At 41.5% G+C, this 24,764-nt stretch overlaps 1 protein-coding gene across 10 annotated transcripts in view; it reads left to right on the top strand.

Moving 5' to 3' along the window:
* DEPDC5 (DEP domain containing 5, GATOR1 subcomplex subunit) overlaps nucleotides 1-24,764 on the top strand; it is a 161,840-nt gene that overhangs the window by 124,698 nt on the left and 12,378 nt on the right. For 9 of the 10 annotated variants that reach the window (XM_077160444.1, XM_077160443.1, XM_077160449.1 and 6 more), the window contains 5 exons: nucleotides 1,887-2,041; nucleotides 6,555-6,632; nucleotides 7,117-7,249; nucleotides 8,654-8,762; nucleotides 9,686-9,910. In XM_077160444.1, the coding sequence (XP_077016559.1) occupies nucleotides 1,887-2,041; nucleotides 6,555-6,632; nucleotides 7,117-7,249; nucleotides 8,654-8,762; nucleotides 9,686-9,910 (700 nt within the window). Of the gene's footprint in view, nucleotides 1-1,886; nucleotides 2,042-6,554; nucleotides 6,633-7,116; nucleotides 7,250-8,653; nucleotides 8,763-9,685; nucleotides 9,911-24,764 lie in introns of those variants that run through there. The other variant, XM_077160452.1, reaches the window with a different exon arrangement.

The raw sequence follows: 24,764 nt of genomic DNA, 5'->3' as shown, positions 1-24,764 counted from the left end.
GTACAGGATGAGAAATAACCCCACTATGGGAGTCCAGAAGGCAGTGCCTAAGAGCTACTTTTATAAAGTGCACAAGAACCAGTCTTTGTCCCCTTCCATCAGCTTCGTCTAATTTAATTTTATGGCATAGTACTTGTTCCTGTGGCTTGCTGGCTAGGAGCAGATGGTGATTGGTGATCGCAAGCTGCCTCTTTTATAATTTCTCTGGGTATTTAGGGTGGCCATGTGGTCCTTTTTACAAACCATTGAGCTTGCTGTAGCAGAGCAAACTGATTCTCTCAGAACTACCCCCCACCCTGGGGCGGTGGGGTGGGTGAGGGAGTACATTTGGCTATATATCTGGAGATGTTTTTCTTTGTTACAACTCAGAGGGGCATTATTATTGGCATCTAGCAAGTAGAGGTCAGAGATGCTGCTCGTCATCCTACAATGCACAGGAGAGCTCCCCCACAATGAAACTTATCTGGCCCAAAATGTCAATAGTGCTGAAATGGAGAAAGCCTTATTTTAGGAATAATTTTTTATTTTTGTAGTATCTAGCAACACAGGATTGTATGAAAATATAGGATTCCAATCTGAAAATACCCAAGAACCCCATGTAAGAGGAAGGAACTAAGAGCCTTATACTTTTCCAGAAATGCTCAGGAGAGGCTTAGTAATTCTCCCCAAATATTTGCTATTGTTCCGCTCTGTTGACTACAGCCATCAGAAGATGCTGCAGGGATTCCAGGTTATCTGAACAAAGTACTGCCCCCTGGGATTTTTAAAGGAAATGAGACAGAAACACCAATACGTGATGCAGCTTGCTGGGAGAGGGTCATAGGGTGCAAAGTCCAATGAAAGCTTGTTTTTGCTTGGGGCCTGAGGCAAAGGGAATCAGGAAACATTTTACTGAACTGACCCTTCATACTGATAGGTCTTTAGCAGGTAATTGTAGGGGAAGGGACTCCCAGGAAGATGGGCTCCCTAGACAGGATTAAATAGGCAGGATGTGATTTGATGGGGGACCTGCAGAGGGGTAAATGGGGGCTGTGCAGCAGGCATGCAAGTTGGGGCTAAGTGACACATGACCTTTAATATCACATGAGTTGGTTCTCAATTTTTATCGCTGATGGGGAGCGATAAAATATTTAAAAATATTTCAGAATAATAGAGCAGTGGGATCAGAACTGTTCTTTGAGAAGATGGGAATGGAAGTGTCTTGTAGGTAGGGTTTCATGGGGTAGGTCCAGTTAGGACAGTGTTGCAGCCATCCCTGACAGGAGGTAGGGTGGGCCTGAGCAAAGGTGGTGAGTGGGCATGGCTTGGAGATGAATGTGAGTGAGTTGACTGAGGGGACGCCACAGGACTAGAGCTCTCTTGAGCTGAGAAGCCCAAGGAGAAGGGAATTCAGTGCCTCTGAGGTCTTGAGCCTAAGTAATTGGAAGACTGATTGTGCTGTTGACAGAAGTAGGGAAGGAGGATTCGGGTGGAAAGGGGTGAGTCATGGCAGTTGGTGTATGCCTGCTGCGATGCCATCTCTAAACGTGGTCTCTCTCCCCCTCTTCCCACCCTTATAAGGAAGGATTCTGATTTCTTTACTCTTTCTAGGGAGGTTTTATTTAATGTAAGTCTTGTAGTTTAAGTCAGGTACTGGAGTAGTTTCTGTAGTTCCAGGGGTTTACTGTGAACAGGCCACCTTTCAGCTGCCTTGATTTGAAGCATGGGGCTTCCCAGGTGTTCTGATGGAGGACATTGCACACAAGGCTGGGTGTGGTCTCTAGACTCCTTCAGCTCTTCCACCAGGGAGCACTGAGGATTGGGAATGAGTAAGGGATGAAGAGAACCATGTATGTGAATTGCTTTGAAGATTCTGTTTTTGGTATTAATTTTCAAATCTCCCACAGGTGTCTGTGGACCAGACAGTTGGTCCAGTCTTGGATGGTACCAGTTTGGGGGTAAGCACTGGCCAATCCATGGACAGAAGCAACAGCCAGACCTTTGGGAACTCCCAGAATGCAGGGGAACAGGGATTCCCCTCCACAAACTCCTGTGACAGCAGGTGAGATTCAGAACGACCTAACCCATGTTCCTGGGCAGTGGGGACAGTCTAACTACAAGGGCTGCAGTGGCTGAGGGCTCTGCCACGAATATATGTGGGACCCTGAGCAAATCAGTCCTCACCACCATCAGCATCCTTCACAAGATAGCTAAGAGGTTCCCTTGAGGACGTAGAAAAGTATCAGACACATGCAAAAGGAAGTGTAGGGAATGGAGCCCAGACCAAGTCTCTCTCATCCAGGATGTCACCCTGGCAAAGGATAGTGTGCAGCCATTGTTTGCTGATTCATCAGTGACTGAGTTGCTAGTTGTGCCCAAACATGGCTGTTCTTTTTCTGTTCCTGAGTGTCCAGAGGAAAAAGAAGCTCATTTTCTCAAACAAGTGCCCCAGCTTTTAATGCCATTGTCAAATCTGAGAAACTTCTTTTTTATTTCCATCTTTTCTGTATTTGCTTTATGATAATTATACCTAGTCCATTCTTGTTGCCTCACAGTCCTGATTGAAGAGTCCTTGGTTAAATGGTTTAAGAAACTTGACTTTTCCAAAAACCCTTTACTTGGGAGCAAGACCACTCACCTTGCTGGCTCCTGTCCCTCATAAGTTCTACCCTAGTTTCCTCTGTGTTCACCCATTCTGGAAAGGGCCCACAAAGACGATGGTCAATTGTGAAACAGAAGAAGGCCTGGTCTTCTCTGGCCTCTGACTTCTCCCTAAGCCACTGCCAGTCTGTCTGTGGGAGATATTGGGGAGATTGCCTGGTGCATGGGAGGGGCGTTTGTTGCTCCCCATTGATTACAAGGGCTGGTTTTCTTCTGCTTTTAGAAAAAAAGAGGAACTGAGGTTGTTTAGGTGGCAGGTGGAATCAGGACTGGAGATTAGAACAGATCCCATTTTCATAATGAACTTACTAGGAATTGGTCCTGCCACATGGAAGTGGCTGCATGAGAATCCAAGCCCACCACCAGTGCAGGTGTTCACATTGATAGGACAGCCTCTTGTCACTTCTCCTATAGTGGGGATTCAAGCATTAGAAAAAAGTTCACTTCCAGGGTCTTTAAAAGACTTTTTCTAATCCTGAGATTCTGAAACACTGCACTGGATCCTGGGGCCTCCTTATAGTCAGGAGGGAGAGGCCAGAACTGAGAAAAGGGAGAGATTGGGGGGTGGAGATGTGAGGAACTTCTGGGTAAACCTCAGAACAGGCACCATTGATACGGTGGGTGGCCATGCATCTCCCCTGTCCAGTAATCTGTGCTCAGTTACCGAGTACTATGCATATCTTAAAGGACCCTCATACCAATGAGGAGGAACTGAGGCAGAGAATGGTCTGGTCTCTCTTGTCAGGCAAAACTGTATTCAGATCTGGACCATGATGCTTCCCAGTTTACCTTCGCTGGTTCCTTTAACCTCTCCACGTTTCAGTAGGCTGACGTATTGCTATTACGTTTGGTATACCATTTTGGACAGCGTGTGTATCACTTCTATACGCAGTGTTTTACATACCTTAGCCTAAAACAATCCTGAAAGAGAGAAATAGTTTTTCCCTGTTTTTCAGATGAGGAAACTGAAGCCGAGAAAAGCTCTAGGCTCTGTACCTAGTGATACTGGGATTTTGTCCCTCGTGCTCTCTGAATATTAAATGTCATGTAACAAGATGTTGTCTATGTAATTAATGCCCCTAAATTGGACACTTTAAAAAATGCTTAAAATGCTGAATTTTTTTGTTGCCACAATAATCTTTTTTTTTTAAAGGGAGATATTAAGTGCCACAATATGTGAACGGCCCTCGGCAAAACCAGAGCACTCCAAGGAGAATTCTTGGATGTGGTTGGGTCTGAGGCTCATTATTAAAAGGAGAGATGAAAAAAAAGGAGATATGTTTATTAAGGATGAGTGAGTTTGCTCACAAAAGCACTTTGGATTCCTTTACTATTTATTTATTTATTTAAAACTTTCATCTGAATGTTATTGAAACACACACCAATGAAGTAAACAGCATTTTTCCTTATGAGATTTTCATTGAAGGTTGAGAAATGTAATACCTGGGATGCAGGTAAACAGGCACTTTCATTCATGAACAGATGGGGAATGGTATAAACCTTTGCTGATATATTTGTAAATGAAAAATGGGAGTGACCTTTGATCAAATATTTTCATTAGCAACATCAAGCAAAAGCTTTAGGGCAAAAAATATATATAGTTTTCTATTTTTAAAGAAAAACAAAATATAAGAAACTAGAGATACTGTTTTTTTCCCTAGTAAATAAAAAAAAAAAATTTTTTTTAAGTGCTTAATACCCTGGGTTGGCAAGGAAGTGAAGAAATGGGCCTTTCTGGCACTATTAATGGGTATTTAAAAAGTCGTGGCTTTCTTGAGGGCAGTTTGACCATGAACACTAAGAAAAATGTCTAATACCCTTTGTCCCAAAAGATTCACATTGAAATATGTGTCCTAGAGGCAAAACATTATGGCCCCATATGCCTACTGTTCCAGGAAGTGCAGAGTGGGGTCCATTTCCATTCGAGGAGCCAGGCTTAACCCAGGCCCATAAATCACAAGCATCTGTCTTCATAGAACTGAATGGTATTGGAGGAGAGGAAGTAAGGCCCAAATGGAACATTCACAGATGAAAGAAAGAATATCTGAGATGATAAATGCAGGAGATGGTATTAATAGCATAACCCATCCTATCCTGACTAATACAGAAATTTGCAAGTAAAATTGTTATGACCAAGGAAAAGTATATTTTCAGTGGTAATAGATACTGTCTGGTTGCACTCCACAAGGGCTGGGTTAAGTTTGCACCTCACAAATACTATACGAGATCACCCTGCTTGCGCTACATCCTTACCAACATTGAGGGGCAAAAATATGTATGTAGATAGGATTTTGTATGTGTGTGTGCTGTATGGCGGAGTCACATTTCGTTATTTTTTTCCATGTGAGCATCCCATTATTGTAGCACCATTTGATCAATTTTTTTATTTGTTTGTTTTTTTGTTTGTTTTTTTGGAAAGTGCATGAACCAGGAATCAAACCTGGGTCTCCCACATGGCAGATAAGAATTCTACCACTGAACTACCCTTGTACCCCCTATATATATGAATTTTTAAAACTTTATTTTGAAATACTTTCAAATTTATAGGACAGTTACAAAAATAATAAAATCCCATATAGAGAACTCCAAATAACCTCTACATCCCCAGATACCCAGATCTTCTAATTTTAACATTTTGTCATATTTACCTTATCATTCCATCTGTCTACCCATCTATCAACCCATCTATCTTACCTATCTAGCCATCTGTCTACCTGTTATTTATCAACCCATTCCCTGAACCCTGAGTGCAGGTTGCTCATGCTCCTTGAACACTTACTACTGTCATGTAGTCATGTACATTTCCTAAGAATAGGACTTATGCAACTACCTTAAGTTCAGTTATCAAGTTCAAGAAATTTAACATTGATTTAATGCTTACAAACTATATTCCAATTTTTTCATATGTGCCAGTAATGTCCTTTTCTTATCCCTTATTAAATCTATCCATGATTGCATATAGCATTTAATTGTCATTGTCTCTTTAGTTGCTCTTTCTTTTCTTCTCTTTTTTAGAATGTGGAAACATGCATACAGCATAAACTTTCCCACCTCAACCATTAGTCAACGGGATTAATCACATTCACAATGTTGCAGTACCTTTGCCACCTTCCACAAAAACTTTCCTCTTTCCCCAAACAGAAACCCTACACCCATCATGCAGTAACTACCCATTCTCCCTGCCCAACCCTGTTCCTGGCAATCTGTACTTTAATTTCTGTCTCTATGAGCTTGCATATTCTCCAGTATTTTCTTTGTAGTTACCATGGGGCTCACATTTAACATCCTAAATCTATAACAAACTTCATTTGCTTTAATACCAACTTAACTTCAATAGTATTCCCAAACAATGTATTTAACCCCCCGCCCCCCTACCTTTATGTCATTCTTGCATTAATTTCATATTTATCCATTGAGTCCACTTATTTCTCATTGGGCTCCTGGGTGCACTCCTCCCCAGGCTAGTGAGAGAATGAGGGAAGAGCCAACCAGAGTGCTACCAGGTCCTACCACTTTTAAGATGCCATTTTCTTGATTCGATAGTCCTTCTGTTACTGCAGTCCTTTAACTGTTTTCTGGAGCTTTGAGAAAGATGTTTCTGCCAGTTCCTGATGATTGTTCACAGTTTCTGTGGGGGTATAAGAGCCCTGAAACTCCTCACTCCCCTGCTCCCAGATTCCTTTCTTTTTTTTTTTTTTTTTAAATATGTATGCTTTGGAAGTAGGGAACCTCCCTCTCCAGCCGCCTGTAAGATATCTCCAGGATATTGCCGTCCAGCACTTATTTCAGTGCCGTCAGTGTCAATACCATGCTGGCATCCAGCTCTGTAACAAATAGAGAGTGTTCCTAAGATTCATGCTCTCTGACCATATGTGTACCCTCTTGCCTTGTTGATTGGACATTCTGTGTTATAGCTCTCAGCAGCTGGCGGCAAGCTCCTTGACGTCCTCTTCCACCCTAGTGGAGATCCTGGAGGCCATGAAGCACCCCTCGTAAGTGTCCCATCACTGAGCAGGTACAGCTTAGGGGGATGCTCAGGCAGTGTGGTGTGGCAGCTTTTCACCCTGTTGCTCCTACTCACCAGCTGTGAGACCTTGGACAAGTTGCCTGACCTCGCCGAGCCTATCTCCTTATTTGTAAATGTGGAAAATTGTGGTTTCCATAAGGATCAAAATCATGTTGTGAAGCACCCAGAATAATGCCTGATAATATAGGTAGAAGAATATATATAGGTATAGAAGAATATAGGTCTTCTGTAAATGTCAGTTCCTATCTCCTTTCCCCCCTGTAACACTTGCTTTTTTTCCTGTCATTGGGATTTGTTTCGAGCTAGAAATAGTAGTTGAGAAATTACTTCATTGGGATCTCTCTCTTTCAATGTTGAATGCTTTAGTGGGAGTCCCTTCTTTTCCCTTGTTTCTGTCTCCCGGTTGCCACGTGCACTACACACACCCTGCTCACTGTGTTGGAACTCAGGACAGGCGTCCAGCTGCTCTCGGAACAGAAGGGCCTCTCGCCATGCTGCTTCATCAGTGCCGAGGTGGTGCACTGGCTGGTGAGCAACGTGGATGGGGTCCAGACCCAGGCAATGGCTGTTGACATCATGCAGGTGAGACTCAGGAGCAAGGAGGCCCACAAGACTGCTTCCTCAGGTCCCTCAAAGCCAGGGCCTGCTTCTGAATCATTCCCCTTGCCCATTAACAACCTCTGAGGGTTAGGGTGAGGATCTGTTCCTAATAAATGTGAGGGCTGCTGGGAATTTATGAAAGAGCAGATCTTACTTTGAAATACGTTATAACTTGACTTAAAAGTCTGGCAGAATTTATCATCTGAACTGAAATATTCTGGGGGGAATCTAGGTACTTTTGAATCTCAGAAGAAAGATTCTCAGCTTTAACACCATCCCTGTGACTTGAAGTCCCATCTTCCTTGTCAGCTCCTGCTCACTCAAGACGAGGGGCTGGATTGGAGGTTCTGCCTCAGAGGCCTTCTGGTGCCTTGTGCCTGGCTGAGTAAAGAATCTGTGTATCTATCTCATTTGCCTCCTAGCCTGGACAGGCTCCTTGAGGATAGGGCCCTCTTTGTCCATTTGGTCCCAAAATGGTCTTTTTGTCCATTTCCATTTCACAACTCCCCTGCAAGTTGCTTGGCTCATAGTAGGCACTTAGCAAGTGTTTGCTGAATTTAATTATACCATTCAGAGCTGGACTTAAGCCCAAGTGGAGAGAAATGAAAAGGTGAATTGGCTGAGGTAGTTCATGCCATCCTTTCAGCACAGAAACCCACCGAAATCAGATTGCTGACCAGATGGATTGTTATCCCTGCAATATAAAATCAGTAACAGATTTGAATAAGTGTGATCCTCAGTTCTCTTTGAGGGACTCAATGTGCTGTTTCATATAATCTTTGCTTGATATATACTCTCATCCCACTGAAAATAGTATTTCCTTATACAGCTGTTAAAATGAATGAGCTGGAGGTGTATGTCAGATAAATGTCAGAAGCATGATGTTGGGTGACAAAGCCAGTTGCAAAATGATATGTATAGTACGATACTCTTTACTTAAAAGTTAAAATCACACAGAAATAACTCATTCTATATCAATGTATGCCTATATAGTAATATTATTTTTAAATGTGCAGAACGATTTATTTCTAGGAGGAGAGAGAGATAGGGAGATGGGACTTGGGGAAGTCCATAGAGAATTTTTTAAACAAAAGATCTGGCGTCACTATAGCAAATTGTTAAATTTATTAAAGCTGGACAGTGGGTTTTTTTTTCTTAAGCTCTTTTCTGTGTGTTGTTTAATGAGATTATAATGCTTTTATATTTTATGATACATTTTTACCAGATATAATGCTTAATATAGACCTCTTGTCACATCTGACTAGGGATATGGGGGGTGTCTGCCAGTACTTCCAAAATTCCCTTGGTTCCAGTACATAACTGAGACTTCCCCTCTAAGATGTCCTCTTCAGAAATTTCAAATTTCAGTGTCTCTCCTTCTTCTAGAAAATGCTGGAAGAGCAGCTGATCATGCATGCATCTGGTGAAGTCTTGCGGACCTTCATCTATGGCTTCTATTTCTACAAGATAGTAATGGACAAAGAGCCTGACCGAGGTTAGAGACCAGGCGAATACCGTTGCCCACAGGGGCGAGTGTTTTTCCTGGAGACTCTTGTGCTTCTGGAGCTCCATTTGGGACTTTGTATTCTAGGTTGATGGATCTATCAACTTTCTCAAGCATTTGTATTTAATTGAAGCACAGCTCCAGCGGCAGGGGTTTAAGCTACAGCATGTTCTTGGTTAGTAGTATGGGAGAAAGATGAATATAAAGGAGGTTAGGAGACCTGGGACGGGGAAATCCCCACAGGTCATTTTTTGGTAGCTGTTTTTAATTACACCCCCCCCCCCCCACCTGAGCACAGAAGATCCTGGTTATAATACTGATGGGTTCTAATCTGAGATTTATAGCGCTTTTCACTGATTGAATCTCCAGATTCTGTTCTTCCTTCCCGAGGAAGACTATCTGTGGCAGTTTTCCAAGATATAGTTTAAGTTTCTCTCTCGTTCTCTTTTTTTTTAATGGGAAAAAGCAATCCCCAGAGGGGAGCAATTTCCAACATGTTCAGAGCAGGCTCGTGTGACTCTGAAGGACCTTAAGCTTCAAACCAACATCTCCAGTACACCCAGAGCACAGACAGGAAGGGACCTTGGCTAGAAATGACCCCCATTCTGCAAATAAATGGCTCTTCAACTTCTGGGTTTAAGGAGTGATGAATCAGATGAAGCAATTAGCACTGCTCACCATGCTCTCTTACCCAGGAACATAAGAAAAGTGGATCTGTGCAGGTTATTTTTCTTGTGGTGCATCCATCACCCTTTCCCTTAAATTCTAAGTTTGACCAATCCATACTTTTTCTACGTCCTAGTTGAAAAAATAAAACTGAGTAACCACCACATGTTCTGAAATAAGGCATCTGAAGCTGCGGAGAATATAAGTGTCTGTGTTGAGGGTTCCTTCTCTCCTGTCTGCTTCCCCAGTGGCCATGCAGCAGCCTGCCACCTGGCACACGACAGCAGTGGATGACTTCACCAGCTTCCAGAGGAAGTGGTTTGAGGTGGCATTTGTAGCTGAAGAGCTCCTGCACTCTGAAATTCCTGCCTTCCTTCTGCCCTGGCTGCCCAGCCGACCAGCCTCCTATGCAAGCAGACACAGCTCCTTTAGCCGCAGTTTTGGAGGACGGAGCCAGGCAGCTGCACTTCTAGGTAGATGCCTGACCCCACTGGGGTCTGGGGATGCACGAGTGGGCAATTGAGGGAGGATGGCAGGTGGTCATGAGAGCAGGCAAGGCTAGTCAAGGGGTTATAGCTGTCACAGTGGCCATTCTGTCTGTTGGCATTACCAGCTCCCATGGTATCTACCATTGGTTTGTGGGTTGAGCCTCATTCTCATCCCAACCAACAAACAGTACTCAGCTGCTATCAAATCAGGAAAACTCTGTGCTAAACTTGTAGGGATAGAAGAGGATACAAAATGTGGCACCTTTCCCCAGGAGGCCCTCAGGATGTAAGAGATATGACCTGGTCAGCTGTCCCTCACTGCCGGTTTAGTTCTTGCTAGAAGCCTTCCTATGAGAACTGTTGCATCCTAGGATCTCAGGACAGGAAGGAAGCTAAAAAGCCATCCGTTGCAAATCTTCATCCTAAGCATGAATTTCCCCTTCTCCCTCCCTCACCAAATGGGCTTGAATCCACAGATGTAAACTTGTTCTCTTCTCTTTGGGTGAACACCTGCTTGTTGAAAAGTGGTAACCTCTGACAGGAAGTGGGGACCCATGCACTGCAGGGCTGGACTGATGGGTAGGGTTGTAGCACCTTTAGAAAATATATGTTCTAGGCAAGAGCTCATGGGATTCATCTCAAGGGCAGGTTAGAAGTGATCCTGAAACCCTCTGGAAGGAAGAAAGCAAACAGACTAAACTCCAGGAAAAGTCTACATTCTACTTAGTTTGTCTGTTAATGCCCAGCTAACTGGTATTCTTACCTGGGTTGTAGAATAGAAACATTAATATCAGCCTGGTTTCCAGATCCCTAGATTCACTTGGCTCTGGAGGTGGCCTTTTCCCCTCTTCATTGGCTTCCCCGGTATGGCCCAGTATTGTGAGGAGAAATAAAGGGGTTCAGAGTGCAGAAATGGAATAGTAACTCCTTCACCCTCCAGCAGGCAGTCATTTCCTCCTCTCCTGTTTGTTGCATTTCCAACTCTCCACCTCTTTGGGAAACCTATTATCCTGGGATACACACTTCCAGCCACCCACCAGAGCACCACTAGGGCTTGATACCACAGGCCTTTGAGCCCCCAGAATAGCAAGCACCACACTCAATGCATCTTCTCCTTGGAAGGGCCCGGCCGCCCATATGAAGCAGCAAATGAAAAGGGGCAGGCACCAGGTGGCAGTGGGAAGCGACAGCCAACAGCCCAGGTGAAGGTGGAGTCTGGCAAACCTGCAATTATAGCATGCTCAAGAACTGGTGAAGTACAGTGGCAGTCACTTGTCTATGGTTCTGAATGGTATATGGGAAGCTTCTAAAGAAACGATATCATTTTCAGAGTTTGGGATAGAATGTATGTTTAGAGCTGGAGCTGGCATGCTAGAAAGTAGTGTACTACTTTGCTCCCTGTTGATCCCAGGTTCCCCTTCTCACGCTTTCCAACTGTGTAGTTTGTGGATGTTTCAGACCTGCCTGATGTAGTGTAGAGGTAGCGACAATAGTGATGCCAGGGATTTCTAGAGCATTTGTGTGTTTGGCCCTACACCAAGCAAGAAATCATCTCATTTTGTTGGTTTGTCCAGATTGATGCCCCGATGAATCCCAGAGTGATTCAATCAGTGAGTGGAAATGTATTTGCAAAGCCCCCTTCAAGGAATGGTGAGAATGGGGAGAAATTCAACTTCCCCAAGTTGAATTCGTGATATTCTCACAAGCAGTGTGGACAACCAAAGCTGTAGGCTGGGGTTTGTTCATATGAAACTTAACCCCACAAAGGATAGGTCAAGTCTACTTAAAATTTAGGCCTAAGAGTCACCCCCAAGAGAGCCTCTTTTGTTGCTCAGATGTGGCCTCTCTCTCCAGCCAATACAACAAGCAATCTCACCACCCTCCCCCTGTCTATGTGGGACATGACTCCCAGGGGTGTGGACCTTCCTGGCAACGTGGGACAGAAATCCTAGAATGAGCTGAGACTCAGCATCAAGGGATTGAGAAAAACCGTAGAATGAGCTGAAACTCAGCATCAAGGGATTGAGAAAACCTTCTCCACCAAAAGGGGGAAGAGTGAAATGAGACAAAGTGGCAATGGCTGAGAGATTCCAAACAGAGTCCAGAGGTTATCCTGGAGGTTATTCTTAGGCATTGAGTAGATATCATCTTGTTATTCAAGGTGTGATGGAGACGCTGGAGGAAACTGCCTGAAAATGTAGAGCTGTGTTCCAGTAGCCATGTTTCTTGAGGATGATTGAATATGATAGAGCTTTCACAGTGTGACTGTGTGATTGTGAAAACCTTGCATCTGATGCTCCTTTTATCTACCGTGTCAACAAATGAGTAGAACATATGGAATAAAAATAAATAATAGGGGGAACAAATGTTAAAATAAATTTAGTTTGAAGTGCTAGTGATCAGTGAAAGCGAGGGGTAAAGGGTATGGTAGGTATAATCTTTTTTTTTTTCTTTTTTTGTTTTATTTCTTTTTCTGTTGTCTTTTTATTTCTTTTCTGAATGGATGCGGATGTTCTAAGAAATGATGAATATGCAAGTAAGCGATGATATTGTGAATTACTGATTATCTATGTTAATGTTTTATTTCATTTGTTAAATTTTTTTTAATTAATAAATTCAAAAAAAAAAAAAAAGAAATCATCTCATTTAGCTTTTCCTGCAGTCCCGTCATAGATACCACCATTTATGTTCTCAAGTTGAGGAAACTGAGGCTCAGAGAGGTGAAGTTCTAGGGTTTTATATCCAGTAATTGCTGGAGCTGGAGTTTATTCCCAGGACTGCCTGACCCAGGAGATTGAGGACAGAAGCTGAAGCCTGTCAGAATGTTAGAGGATTGACAGGATAGCTCAGGTCTCAGAGTGGCTGCTGCCCTTAGGGATGAAGGGCATTCAGGTCCCTGGAACTCCCTAATGTGGCTTTTCATCGCTCTCAGCCCTCTACCCTGGTCTTTCCAGCACGCTCCCTCCAGTGTCCCTGCTCCTCAACTGACCCTGGCCAGGACCTATAACTACTTAATCTCGCCACCCTTCTACTCTCATCAAGCACCTTACGTCTTCACTTCCTTCCTGATACAGCTTAGGGTGTGGTCTGTCTTGACATTCACTCCTTTGCATGCACACTCCAATCCTGTGCCTCTACCTTTACCATCCTCACAGAGCTCAATGCCAACCCTGGCTGAAGCCAGTTCTGCCTATTCCTAGCCTGGACCACCAGCCATACCTAGCCAGAGGGAAGCCCACAACCCTGCCACATGTATTCACTTTTTTTTTTTTTTTAATTTTTTAGAAAAAAATGTAACTAACAAACAAAAGCATTCTTAACATATAATCATTTCGTTCTACATATATAAATCAGTAATTCACAATATCATCACATAGTTCATATTCATCATCATTATGATCATTTCTTAGAACATTTGCATCAATTCAGAAAAAGGAATAAAAAGACAACAGAAAAAAATTCATACATACCATACCCCTTACCCCTCCCTTTCATTGATCACTAGCATTTCAATCTACTAAATTTATTTTAACATTTGTTCCCCCTATTATTTGTTTTTATTCTGTATGTTTTGCTCATCTGTTGATAAGGTAGATAAAAGGAGCACCAGGCATAAGGTTTTCTCAATCACACAGTCACATTGTGAAAGTTATATCATTATACAATCATCTCCAAGAAACATGGCTACTGGCACACAGCTCTACATTTTCAGGCAGCTCCCTCCAGCCTCTCCATTACATCTTGACTAACAAGGTGATATCTATTTAATGCGTAAGAGTAACCTCCAGGATAACTTCTCGACTCTGGAATCTCTCAGCCATTGACACTTTGTCTCATTTCACTCTTCCCCCTTTTGGTCGAGAAGGTTTTCTCAATCCCTTGATGCTGAGTCCCAACTCATTCTAGGATTTCTGTCCTACATTGCCACGTAGGTCCACACCCCTGGGAATCATGTCCCGTGTAGACAGGGGGAGGGCGGTGAGTTTGCTTGTTGTGTTGGCTGGAGAGAGAGGCCACATCTGAGCAACAGAAGAGGTTCTCTTGGGGGTGACACTGAGGCCTAATTTTAAGTAAGCTTGACCTATCCTTTGTGGGGTTAAGTTTCATATGAACAAACCTCAAGATTGGGAGCTCAGTCTGTTGCTCTGATTGTCCCCACTGCTTGTGAGAATATCGAGAATTTTCCACTTGGGGAAGTTAAATTTTTCCCCTTTCTCATCATTCCCCCAACGGAACTTTGCAAATACTTTTTACTCACTGTTCAAATCACTCTGGGTTTTATTGGGGCATCACTCTGGACAAATCTACAAAATCTTATGCCCTACTCAAAGTTCCATGTACTTACGGTGTTCAGTTAAGCTGTCTACATAAGTTATATTAGGAACTGCACTAGTCAAAATATGAATTTTGTACCAAATAAACATTTTTTGCTTTAGTCTCACGCATAAAATTTTAAAATGTTAATTACCATCTATTTTCAACACCCTGCAATAATGACATTCCTTTGTTCTTCCTCATGCAAAAACATCTTTAAATTTGTATGTTTAGTCCCTATCATTATACACTGTAGGCATTCCTATATTATACCATCTCAGTCTTTATTGTCTGCCTTTCTGATTTCATTTGTGCCCCTAGCCCTCCTCACTCTATCATTCTAACATTCATCTTCATTCAGTATCTTAACATAATTATATTACAGCTAGGTAGTATTGTGCTATCCATTTCTGAGTTTTTACAATCAGTCCTATTGTACAATCTGTATCCCTTCAGCTCCAATTACCCAATATCTTACCCTATTTCTATCTCCTGATGGTCTCTGTTACCAATTAAATTCTCCACATTTATTCACTAATGTCAGTTCATATCAGTGAGACCATACAGTATTTGTCCTTTTGTTTCTGGCTAATCTCACTCAGCATAATGTCCTTAAGGTCCATCCATGTTGTTACATACTTCATAACTTTATTCTGTCTTACAGCTGCATAATATATATATATACCACAGTTTGTTTAGCCACTCTTCTGTTGATGGACATTTTGACTGTTTCCATCTCTTCGCAATTGTAAATTATGCTTCTATAAACATTGGTGTGCAAATGTCCATTTGTGTCCTTGCCCTCATATCCTCTGAGTAGATACTTAGCAATAGTATTGCCAGGTCATATGGCAATTCTCTACTTAGCTTCCTGAGGAACCACCAGACTGCTTTCCACAGAGGTTGTACCATTTGACATTCCCACCAACAGTGGATAAGTGTGCCTCTTTCTCCACATCCTCTCCAGCACTTGTCGTTTTCTGTTTTATTGATAATGGCCATTCTGGTGGGTATACATCTATTCACTTTTAGGTTCATGATCGCTCACCTCAGCTGGGCCTTTGCTGCTGCCTGGTGGTTGTGTTCTATCTCCTTAGTCCATTCACCCTCCTGCTTTTCTGGAGAGCATTCTTTCTGTTCCCTCAAACCTCTCAGCCTGGCTCCCTATCCCCACCCTCTACTTCCTGTGTCACTGAGAGAATGAAAGCAATCAGAAGTAACCTCCCCAGTTTCCTATGCATCTTCTGCCCTCTTAGAAGCTATCTTTTCCACTCCTCTGCCTTCCCCCACTGCCATGTCTGAACTACCCCTCCCCTTCTCTGAGGCCAGTGTCCACATATGCACTGGACCTCACACCTCACATTCCTCAGGGTGGTATCCCTGTCAACTCTCCCCATCTGCTATATCCTATCAGTATACTGACACAGGCCCTCTCGCCCATCAGAAGCAAAGCAAAACAAAGAAACAAGCAGAAAAAAAACAGCCAGTTGAGTCAAGTTTCTCTCCATCCCCTTGGTGGAGCAGCTCTTGTCAGGGTCACCAGCGACCACCACATTCCCCTGTCCAGCAGTCATTCCTCAGTCCTTATCTTCCTTGCCCTGTCAGCAGCATGTGATGACCCCTGACTCCTCTTCTAGATGCTTCCTCTTCTTGGCTCTCAGAACACCACTCTCTCTTAGCTCTCTTCTTTTTTTTACCAGGCCCCGTTCCTGGTTTTTTCCTTAGCTCCCTGGCCTTTCAGCATTACGGCACCCAGGGCTCCACTTGGGCCATCATCTCTTTGCCCCAGGGTGCCCATCTAATCTAATGGCCTTAACTACTCCTAGATCTGGTCACTCCCAGGCTTCTGTCTCCCTCCCAGACCATGCCATCCAGCTTGTGACCCGTCCTCCACCTGCCTACTTGACATCACCACTTAGATGGCTAAACAGAAAATGTTCAAGCAGAGCTTATCCCCTTCCTCCCCGCACTGCTTTTCATTCTAGTCACTTCGGCCAGGATAATCAGTCATCCACAACTCTTCTCTTTCTCTCCCACCTTGTATTCAGTCCATTAGCAAGTTGTGTCTGCTTTACCTTCAGTATACTTCCAAAATTGATGTGACACCCCCCTCCCCCTGGTCCAGGGCACCATCATCTCTTGTCTGCATAATCATAGTCACTTCTCACCTGACCTCCCAGCTTCCCACCTCTCTCCCCTAAAGTCTCCTTTCTACACAGGAGCCAGAGAGACCTTTCAAAATGGGTGTCACATCCTGTTCCTCCTCCAAGCAGGATTGTCTGATGGCTCCCCAGCTAACCCAGAATAAGAACCAGAATCTTTTCAGCGGCCCACCTGCTCTATATGATATTCCTTCTCTGCCTCATCTTTCTCCTTCTGCTTGCTCTGCTTTACCCCACTGGCTTCCTTATATGCCTGCGAACATGCCAACTGCATGTCTGCTTTCAGCCCCTGCAGCCTGGAGGACCATCCCCTAGATGCCCTGGAGGTCATCCCTGATTGCTTCAGTCTCTCCAGAGGTCACTGACTCTGTTAGACTTTCCCTGACCACCCCTACCCTACCCACTCAGGTCTCTTACTCTGCTTCTTACTGTCGCCTGCTTCTGTGCATGTGTTCATACCATTCATGTGTTTTTCTTCCTTGGGGGCTTAAGCGTTGCAATGAAATTTATTTACTAAATGTCCCAGCACCTAGAACAATCATATATGCATAGTAGGCTTTAATAAATATCTGTTGAATGTACAAAAATTGTGAATGAATGTTGTTTGTCAAAATGGGGGAAATTTATTCGATGTAGAGCAGACCTTCTGACACTAAGCAATTAATCGTCCAAATACCAAAGAGGCCCTAGTTGTGCTCCTCATTCTGTTGAAAGCACAGGGACCGGATAAGCCGTGTGTTATAGGGATGTGTGCATGATCCGCGGCCAGGGAACAAGCAAGCCGCGTGTCACGGGGATGTGTGTGTAGTCTTCAGCCAACTGGCTGCACTTTTCCTTAGTTAGAGTTAGCATTTCTGGAAAATGCTTCAGGAATTGTCACCTCTGTGCCATCGTTTTGATTTTGTGACGCTATCTTGATAATGGGCACCCTCATCTCCAAAGTCTTCTCCTTCAGCAGACTGGGAAAACCCTCTCTTGACTGCCAGAATCTTAAGCTTAAGGTGAGATTCATGTCTTCTCAGTTTAGCTTTGGTTCTTAATTACTTCAGAAAATTGTGCTTAAAAAGAAGTCACATTGCTCCTTCTTAATATGAAGAAGTTAGAATGGTCATTGCCCAAATATCCCTAAAGATTGAGAGAATAATCAAAGGAGAGGGAGGAGTTGTAACAGAGAAGTTAGGATTTAACAAATGATTATGACTACTGAATCATTATATAAATATTTCTTTTTAGTTTCTAATATATTAGAACAGCCAGAAAGAAATACCTGAAATTGTGGAACTGTAAACCCATACTGTACTTTGAAATTTGCTCTATAACTGCCTGTTAAACTGTACCTTGAAATTTATCACTTTTCTGTATATTTGTTATATTTCGTAATAAAAACTTTTTTGTTTTGTTTTTTGAAAGTTGCATGTGAAAAAATAAGTCGTATGTCCATAAAACAAGGCAAAGTAGGAACAAGGAGAGGTGTTACTTCTACAGTCTGGGGTCTGTGCATGAGCTTTAGGAGGTTTTTGAGTCTGAAAGTAGGCAGAATTTTGTACATGTGCATGTCTTCTGGGGAAAACATCCTGTTCTTAGTTTTTCTCTCTTTTTGTTGTCATTTGTTTTTAAAATAACTTCGTATTAGCTTTTCAGTGACTCCCATGATTGTTAGGGTGAGATTTCATTCCGTCAGCTTCCTTTTCTATCAGCTCTCTCACTAGGAAGTGGATTTCTTTTCCTTTTGAACCCCATATGGTGTTACTACAGCTAATTCTACCCAATAACAGCTCCCAGACCTTAGTCTTAATGATCTGAGATGCTTCTTCCCAGACTTTTCTCTGTCTAGATTAGAGACTTTCACCTTGTTATTTACTTGTGTGAGAAGGATCAGTCAGTGGTCTTTAAATTAATCTATCTTCAGTGTTTGGGATTTTTTTTTTTTTTTAAGAGAAGTGTAATTGGCTTTTCCTCAAGAAAAAAATTAACATGATTCATAGAGAGAAGCAGGCCTATATATCATTTATAACTTGTTCCTTTTATTTTTTGTTTGTTTGTTTTTTTGTTTTGGCATGTTCCTTTTTAAACATCTCTGATTCTCAGCTGGAAGTTAGCAGAGGAGTGCTATTTTGAAATGCCTGACGGTTGGCCCACAGTCCTCTCCAGCTTGGCCCTTGGTGGCTCCCACTTCCGCTGGGATCCTGCATCTCTGAGTTGTGAAGCTGTAGGGATATCTGAGACTTTAGAAAAAAACAGTCCCATGTCTCTTAAGCCCACCCCATATGGTTTTTCATTCTCAGGGTTCTCTTTAACAACTCACTGTATCTCAGGGTCGGAAGGGACTATAGCATGGCTCTGTCCTAACCTTGACAGTTGAACATTTTCTTTTCACTCCTAATAAGTGGAGAGTTGGCTTCTTCCTGCAAATCTCCATCAACATGGCACTCACAACGGAGACTGCCCATTCCCCTGTTGGGGGCGCCTCTGGTTGTGAACAAGTCATCCTGTGTTCAGCTTCTATCCCCTGCCTGGAGGGTGTGTTCGTTCTCCTCCAGTGACATTGGTCCTCTTCCTGGTTATTCATAGACCCCCCCCCCCAGCTATGACCTGGGTGAAGGATTCTCAGCTCCTCCTCCTCTAGGTTTGCACAGAGTTAAGGTACTTGCTGTCTCTCTTTGTCCCCAGGGTGAGTAAATCAGTTCTCATGGAACCCACGTAATGATTCAGAGAATCACCTAAGGCTGCAACTCAACAGGGCTTCCTTGTGTAAGCATTGCAAGGCTGCTGAAATACTTCATACTGTCAAATCTAACCCCTTGAGTATGAAGTTGAGCCTGTAACCCCTTGGCTAAACAGTGACATCTTTGGGCTCCCTCTGCACAGTCTGTTCTGAACTTAACCTGCAGATGGGAGAGGAGAAATGCTTGAAGTTCCTGCTAGTTTCTTTTTTGTAATTTTTTTTTACATGGGCAGGCACCAGGAATCGAACCCGGGTCCTCTGGCATCGCAGGCAAGCATTCCTACCTGCTGAGCCACCGTGGCCCACCCCCTGCTAGTTTCTTCAGTTCCCTTTCTTTTGTGACAAAGGGCTTTTTACTTGGGGAGGAATATACAGAATCCAACACCAGAGAGAAGACCTTTTCTTTTCTTTGATTTGAACTCTTAAGTAAAGGTTTACTCTGGTGGTATCATGAATCAAGAACATGAAGCAGAAAATGTTCTAAGAAATGATCATGATGATGAATATGCAACTATGTGATGATACTGTGAATTACTAATTATATATGTAAAATGGAGTGATCATATGTTAAGAATGTTTGTTTGTTGTATTTTTTTTTAATTTAAAAATTAATTTAAAAAAAATAAAAAAAGAACATGAGGCAGAGACAAAATCTAGTTTTGATGAACCTTTTCCTATAGGAGCTACCAAGCAGTTCTTTACTCTTAAGTGTCACTAACAGCTAAGCAGTGTCCACAGAGGTCATGGAGAGGCCTCAGATTGAGGCTTGGTGAGCTGACAGCTTAAAATGGGAGGAAGGAATAACAGAAATGGAAGGAAAGGAGGAGAGTTACAAGTGAGGATGGCTAGAGGAGAAGGTAAGAGAGGAAGTCCTTAATCACTTCTCATGCATTGTTTCACTTGATCCTTACCGCTTCTCTTTGAAGGAGATGGGGCTGGCATCATCTCAGTTTGCAGACGGGTAACTAAATCAGGAGAGGTTCAGCAACATTCTCAAGACCATATGACTAAGTAAATGGCAGAGTCTAGATCTTTCAGTTCCAATCTAGAGCTTTTCCCAGTTTACATGTCCTGCTTTGCAGACAGTGATACATGGGTCACCTAGCAATGAGTTATCTATTTTCCTAAGAGCCATTCAGGGCCCTAGCTGTAGTTCCCCTCGCTCCCAACAGAAGCTGGTTAAAATTACTCTCTCAAGAGTTTGAGCCATTTTAGCCTTGTCACTGATAAGAACCATTCAAGGCTTTTACCTGCAGAACCCAGAACTAAGCTGGTTGCTTCAGATAAAGAAACACCATGGGACTCTTAGGGGGAGGAGAAAATGAGGGGTAGATAGTTGTTTATAGAAGTCCTAGGTTTGGCAGCATCCAGCCACGCATAGCCGAGCCCTGAACTTTACTTCTGAGCCTATTTCAGGAACTTGATTGCCTGGCATGTCCCTAAAAACTCCCTATCTTGGGCTGAGTAAGATTTCTAAGCAAGAGTCCCAGCTAGGATGAGCAAGTTGAGTACTGACCTGCAATCCCTGAGCAACACACAGTTGATGGAACGGTGTATTAAGTTTCATGATGAGTTTCCATTTCTTGAGAAAAACATTACAGAACTATTGCTTTCCACAAGACTTCCCCTTGAGGTCTGGGCTGTTTGTCCCTTCATGGGTCATTGGCATCAGGTCTAGGGTTCTGCCTAACTGAAGTTCGGACTCTGTGCAAAGTCATTTCCCCTCCCTGGGCTGCCGTTTCCACATCTGTAAATGAAGGGGTTGGAGTAGATTAGGGAGAGACAGATTATCACTTTACCAACCTAATCCAGCCTGTTGTTTGTTTTTAAAATTTTATTATAGTTACAAATATAGCCTAAAATTTCGTCTTTTAACCACATTCAAATGTATAATTCAGTGCTGTTCATTGGGTTCACAGTGTTGTACTACCATTACCCCTATGCATTACCAAAACTTTTCTATCACCTTAAATATAAGTTCTGTACAGTCTAAGCATTAACTCCCTATTCCTTCCCCCACCCTGCCCCTGGTAACCAGTTTCTGACTCTCTAACTTTCCTTATTCTAATTATTTCATATCAATGAAATCATACAATATTATCCTTTTGTATCTTGTTTATTTTACTCAGCATGATGTCTTCAAGGTTCATCCATGTAGTGGCACATATCAAAACTTCATTCCTTTTTATGGCTGAATAATATTCCATTGCATGGATATGCCACATTCATTGGCTGATGGACACTTAGGTTACTGTCATCTTTTGGCAACCGTGAGTGATGCCACTTTGAACATTGGTGTGCAAGTATCTGTTCTTCCTGCTGTAATTTCTTTTGTGTAAATACCTAAAAGTGATATGCTGGGTTGTATGGTAATTCTCTACTTAACTTTCTGGAAACTGTCAAACTGTCTTTTACAGCAGCAGCACCTACGTTCCCGCCAGCAATGAGTGAGTGTTCCTATTTCTCCACATCCTGTCTGTTTGTAATTTTGCATTTCTAATTTTCCTTTTTTTTTCATAGTAGCCATACTAATGGGTGTGAATGGTATTTCACTGTTTTTTTGATTTGCATTTTTCTAATGGCTAATGATATTCAGCATCTTTTTGTTTGCTTTTTGGCCATTTGAATATCTTTGGAGAAATGTCTATTCAAGTTTTTTGCCTACTTTTAAATTGAATTGCTTGTCTTTTTGTTGTTGAGTTGTAGGATTCCTTTATATATGCTGGACATAGCAACTTTATCAGATATGTGGTTTTCATACATTTTCTCCCTTTCGGTAGGTTGTATTTTTACTTTCATGGTGAAGTGCTTTGATACACAAAAGTTGTTAATTTTAATAAGGTTGCATTTATCTATTTTTTTCTTTTGTTGCTAGCACTTTGGAAATATGACCCTAACACAAGGTCCTGAAGATGCTTCCATGTTTCTTTTCTAGGGATTTTATAGTTTTAGGTTTTTAGATATTTGATCCATTTTGAATTTGATTTTTATATTTGCTGTGAGGTGACCATCCACCTTCTACATTCTTTTGCATATGGATACCCAGTTTTCCAAACACACATTTTTGTGTCTGTTTTGTCCCAATTGAGTGGACATGTCATCCTGGCCAAAAACTAGTTGATCATACATGTGAGGCTTGATATGTGAAGTCTTACTTTGATTCCATTGGTCTGTCTCTCTGTCCCTGTGCCAGTATCATGCTGTTTTGGTTACCATGGCTTTGTAATAAGTTTTAAGATCAGAAAGTGTGAGTCCTCCAGTTTCATTCTTCTTTTTCAATATAACTTTGACTATTTGGGGCCCCTTACCCCTCCATATAATTTTTTTTTGAGTTCCATTTGTTTATACATTAAGCTTGAAGTATGTGAAGTATCCAGATGTCTTTTGCTCCATCACCTCTTGCTTTTTTCTTTTTAAACAGCTTTATTCACACACCATACAATCCATTCTAAGTGTACAATCAGTGGCTCCTGGTGTAATCATATAGTTATGTATTTCCATATAAATTTGATGATTGTTTTTTCTATTTCTTCGGGGAAGTTTGTTGGAATTTTGATTGGAATTGTGTTGAATCTGCAAATCACTTTTTGTAGAATTGACTTCTTAATAGTTAACCTTCCAATCCATGAATATGGAATATCCTTCCATTTATTTAGGTCTTGTTTGATTTCTTTTAGCAGTGTTTTGTAGTTTTCTTTGTACAAATCCTTTACATCCTTGGTTTGATTCTTTGAATTCTGTGGTAAATGGATATTTTTTATTTTCTTTTATTATAAACAACAAACATACAAACATTCTTGACATGATTATAATTAATGGCTATCAAGATCATCACATAGTTGTGTATTCATCACCATGATCATCTTTTTAAACATTTGCATTTCTCCAGCAAAAGAAAGAAAAAAGAAAAAAACTCATAAATGATTTCCTCCTCAGGTTATTCATTACCAGTGTAAAAAAAAAAAACACCACTGATTTACAGGTGTTGATCTTGTACCCTGCCAATTTGCTGAATTCATTTATTAGCTGTAGGAGCTTTGTGTGGATTTTTTTAAAAGGATTTTCTGTAAACAGAATCATGTCATCTGCAAATAGGGAAAGTTTTACTTCTTCCTTTCCTATTTGGATGCTTTTTATTTCTTTTTCTTGCCTAATTTCTCTGGCTGGAACTTCCAGTATAATGTTGAATAATAGTGGTGACAGTGGGCTTCCTTGTTTTGTTCCTTGATCTTAGGGGGAAAGCTTTCCATCTTTCACTATTAAGTATGTTACCAGTGAGTTTTTCATATATACTCTTCAACATGTTAAGGAAGTTTCTTCTATTCTTAGATTTCTAAGTGTTTTTGTCAAGAAGGGATGCTGGATTTTGTCAAGTACCTTTCCACATCAATTGAGAGGATCTTGTCGGGTTTTTTTTTCCTTTGTTCTTTTAATTCAGTGTATTATGTTAGTTGATTTTCTTATGTTGAATCCCCTTGCATACCTGGGATAAACACCACTTGATCATCAGGTGCACTTTTTTTTTAATGTGCTGTTGGAGTCAGTTTGCTAGTATTTTGTTAAGGACTTTTGCATCTATACTCATAACGGATATTGGTCAGTAATTTTCTTTACTTCTGCTGTCTTTATTTGCCATTGGTTATTTGGGTGATGTCTGCCTAATAGAACGAGTTAAGGAGTATTCTCATCTTCAGGGTTTTGGAAGAGTTCGAGCAGGATCAATGTCAGTTCTTCTTGGAAGTTTGGTAACATTCATCTGGACTTTTCTCTGTTGGGATATTTTTGATTACTGATTCAATCTCTTTACTAGTCATTGGTCTGTTAAGATCTATTTCTTCTTGAGTCATGGTAGGTAGTTTTAGTGTTTCTAGGAATTTTTCCATTTCCTCTATGTTATCTAATTTTTCGATGTATGGTTATTCATACTATCCTCTTTATAATTCTTTTTATTTTTGTGTGATTGGTAGTGAAACTCCCTCCCCTTCCCTTCTGATTTTAGTTATTTGTCTTTTCTCTTTCACTTTTAACCTTCTTATGTCTTTGACTTTAAGATGAGTCTCTTGTAAACAACATATAGTTGGGTCATGCTTTTTTTATTCATTCTGCTAATCTCTGCATTTTGACTGGAGAGTTTAATCTGTCTATATTTAATGTAAATGCTGATGGTGCAGGATTTTCTTCTGCTATTTTGTCTTTGTAATCCTTATCCCTTTTTTGACCCTCAATTCTTCCTTTAATGCCTACTTTCATATTTTATTTATCTGTTTGTATTGCACCATCCTAAGTCTGTAGTCATTTCTTTCTGAATATATTTTTCATGTATTTTAGATATATTTTTTGAAAAAAATATAATACCCTAAATCTATAAATTTTCTGTTATGTGTGGTCTTCAACTCCAGTATTTCTGTTTGTTTCCTTTTAAAAAATTGAGATTTTTATATTGCTCACTTCATTGTTTTCCTCATATCCTTTAGTTCTTTCTCCATTATTCTCTAATCTTCTTGAGCATATTAAGTATTTTTTTTAAAAAAAAACTTGTCCAGTATGTCCAAAGTCTGGTCCTGTTCATTGATGGTTTCTGAATTTTGTCTTCTTCTTTTGGACAGGCCATCATTTCCTGTTTCTTTGTTTGTCTTGT

The sequence above is a fragment of the Tamandua tetradactyla genome, chromosome 5 (assembly GCF_023851605.1).
Source record: "Tamandua tetradactyla isolate mTamTet1 chromosome 5, mTamTet1.pri, whole genome shotgun sequence".
Lineage (NCBI taxonomy): Eukaryota > Metazoa > Chordata > Mammalia > Pilosa > Myrmecophagidae > Tamandua > Tamandua tetradactyla.
The sequence above is the reverse complement of the archived record's forward strand: the minus strand, read 5'-3'. Positions and strand labels throughout refer to the sequence as shown.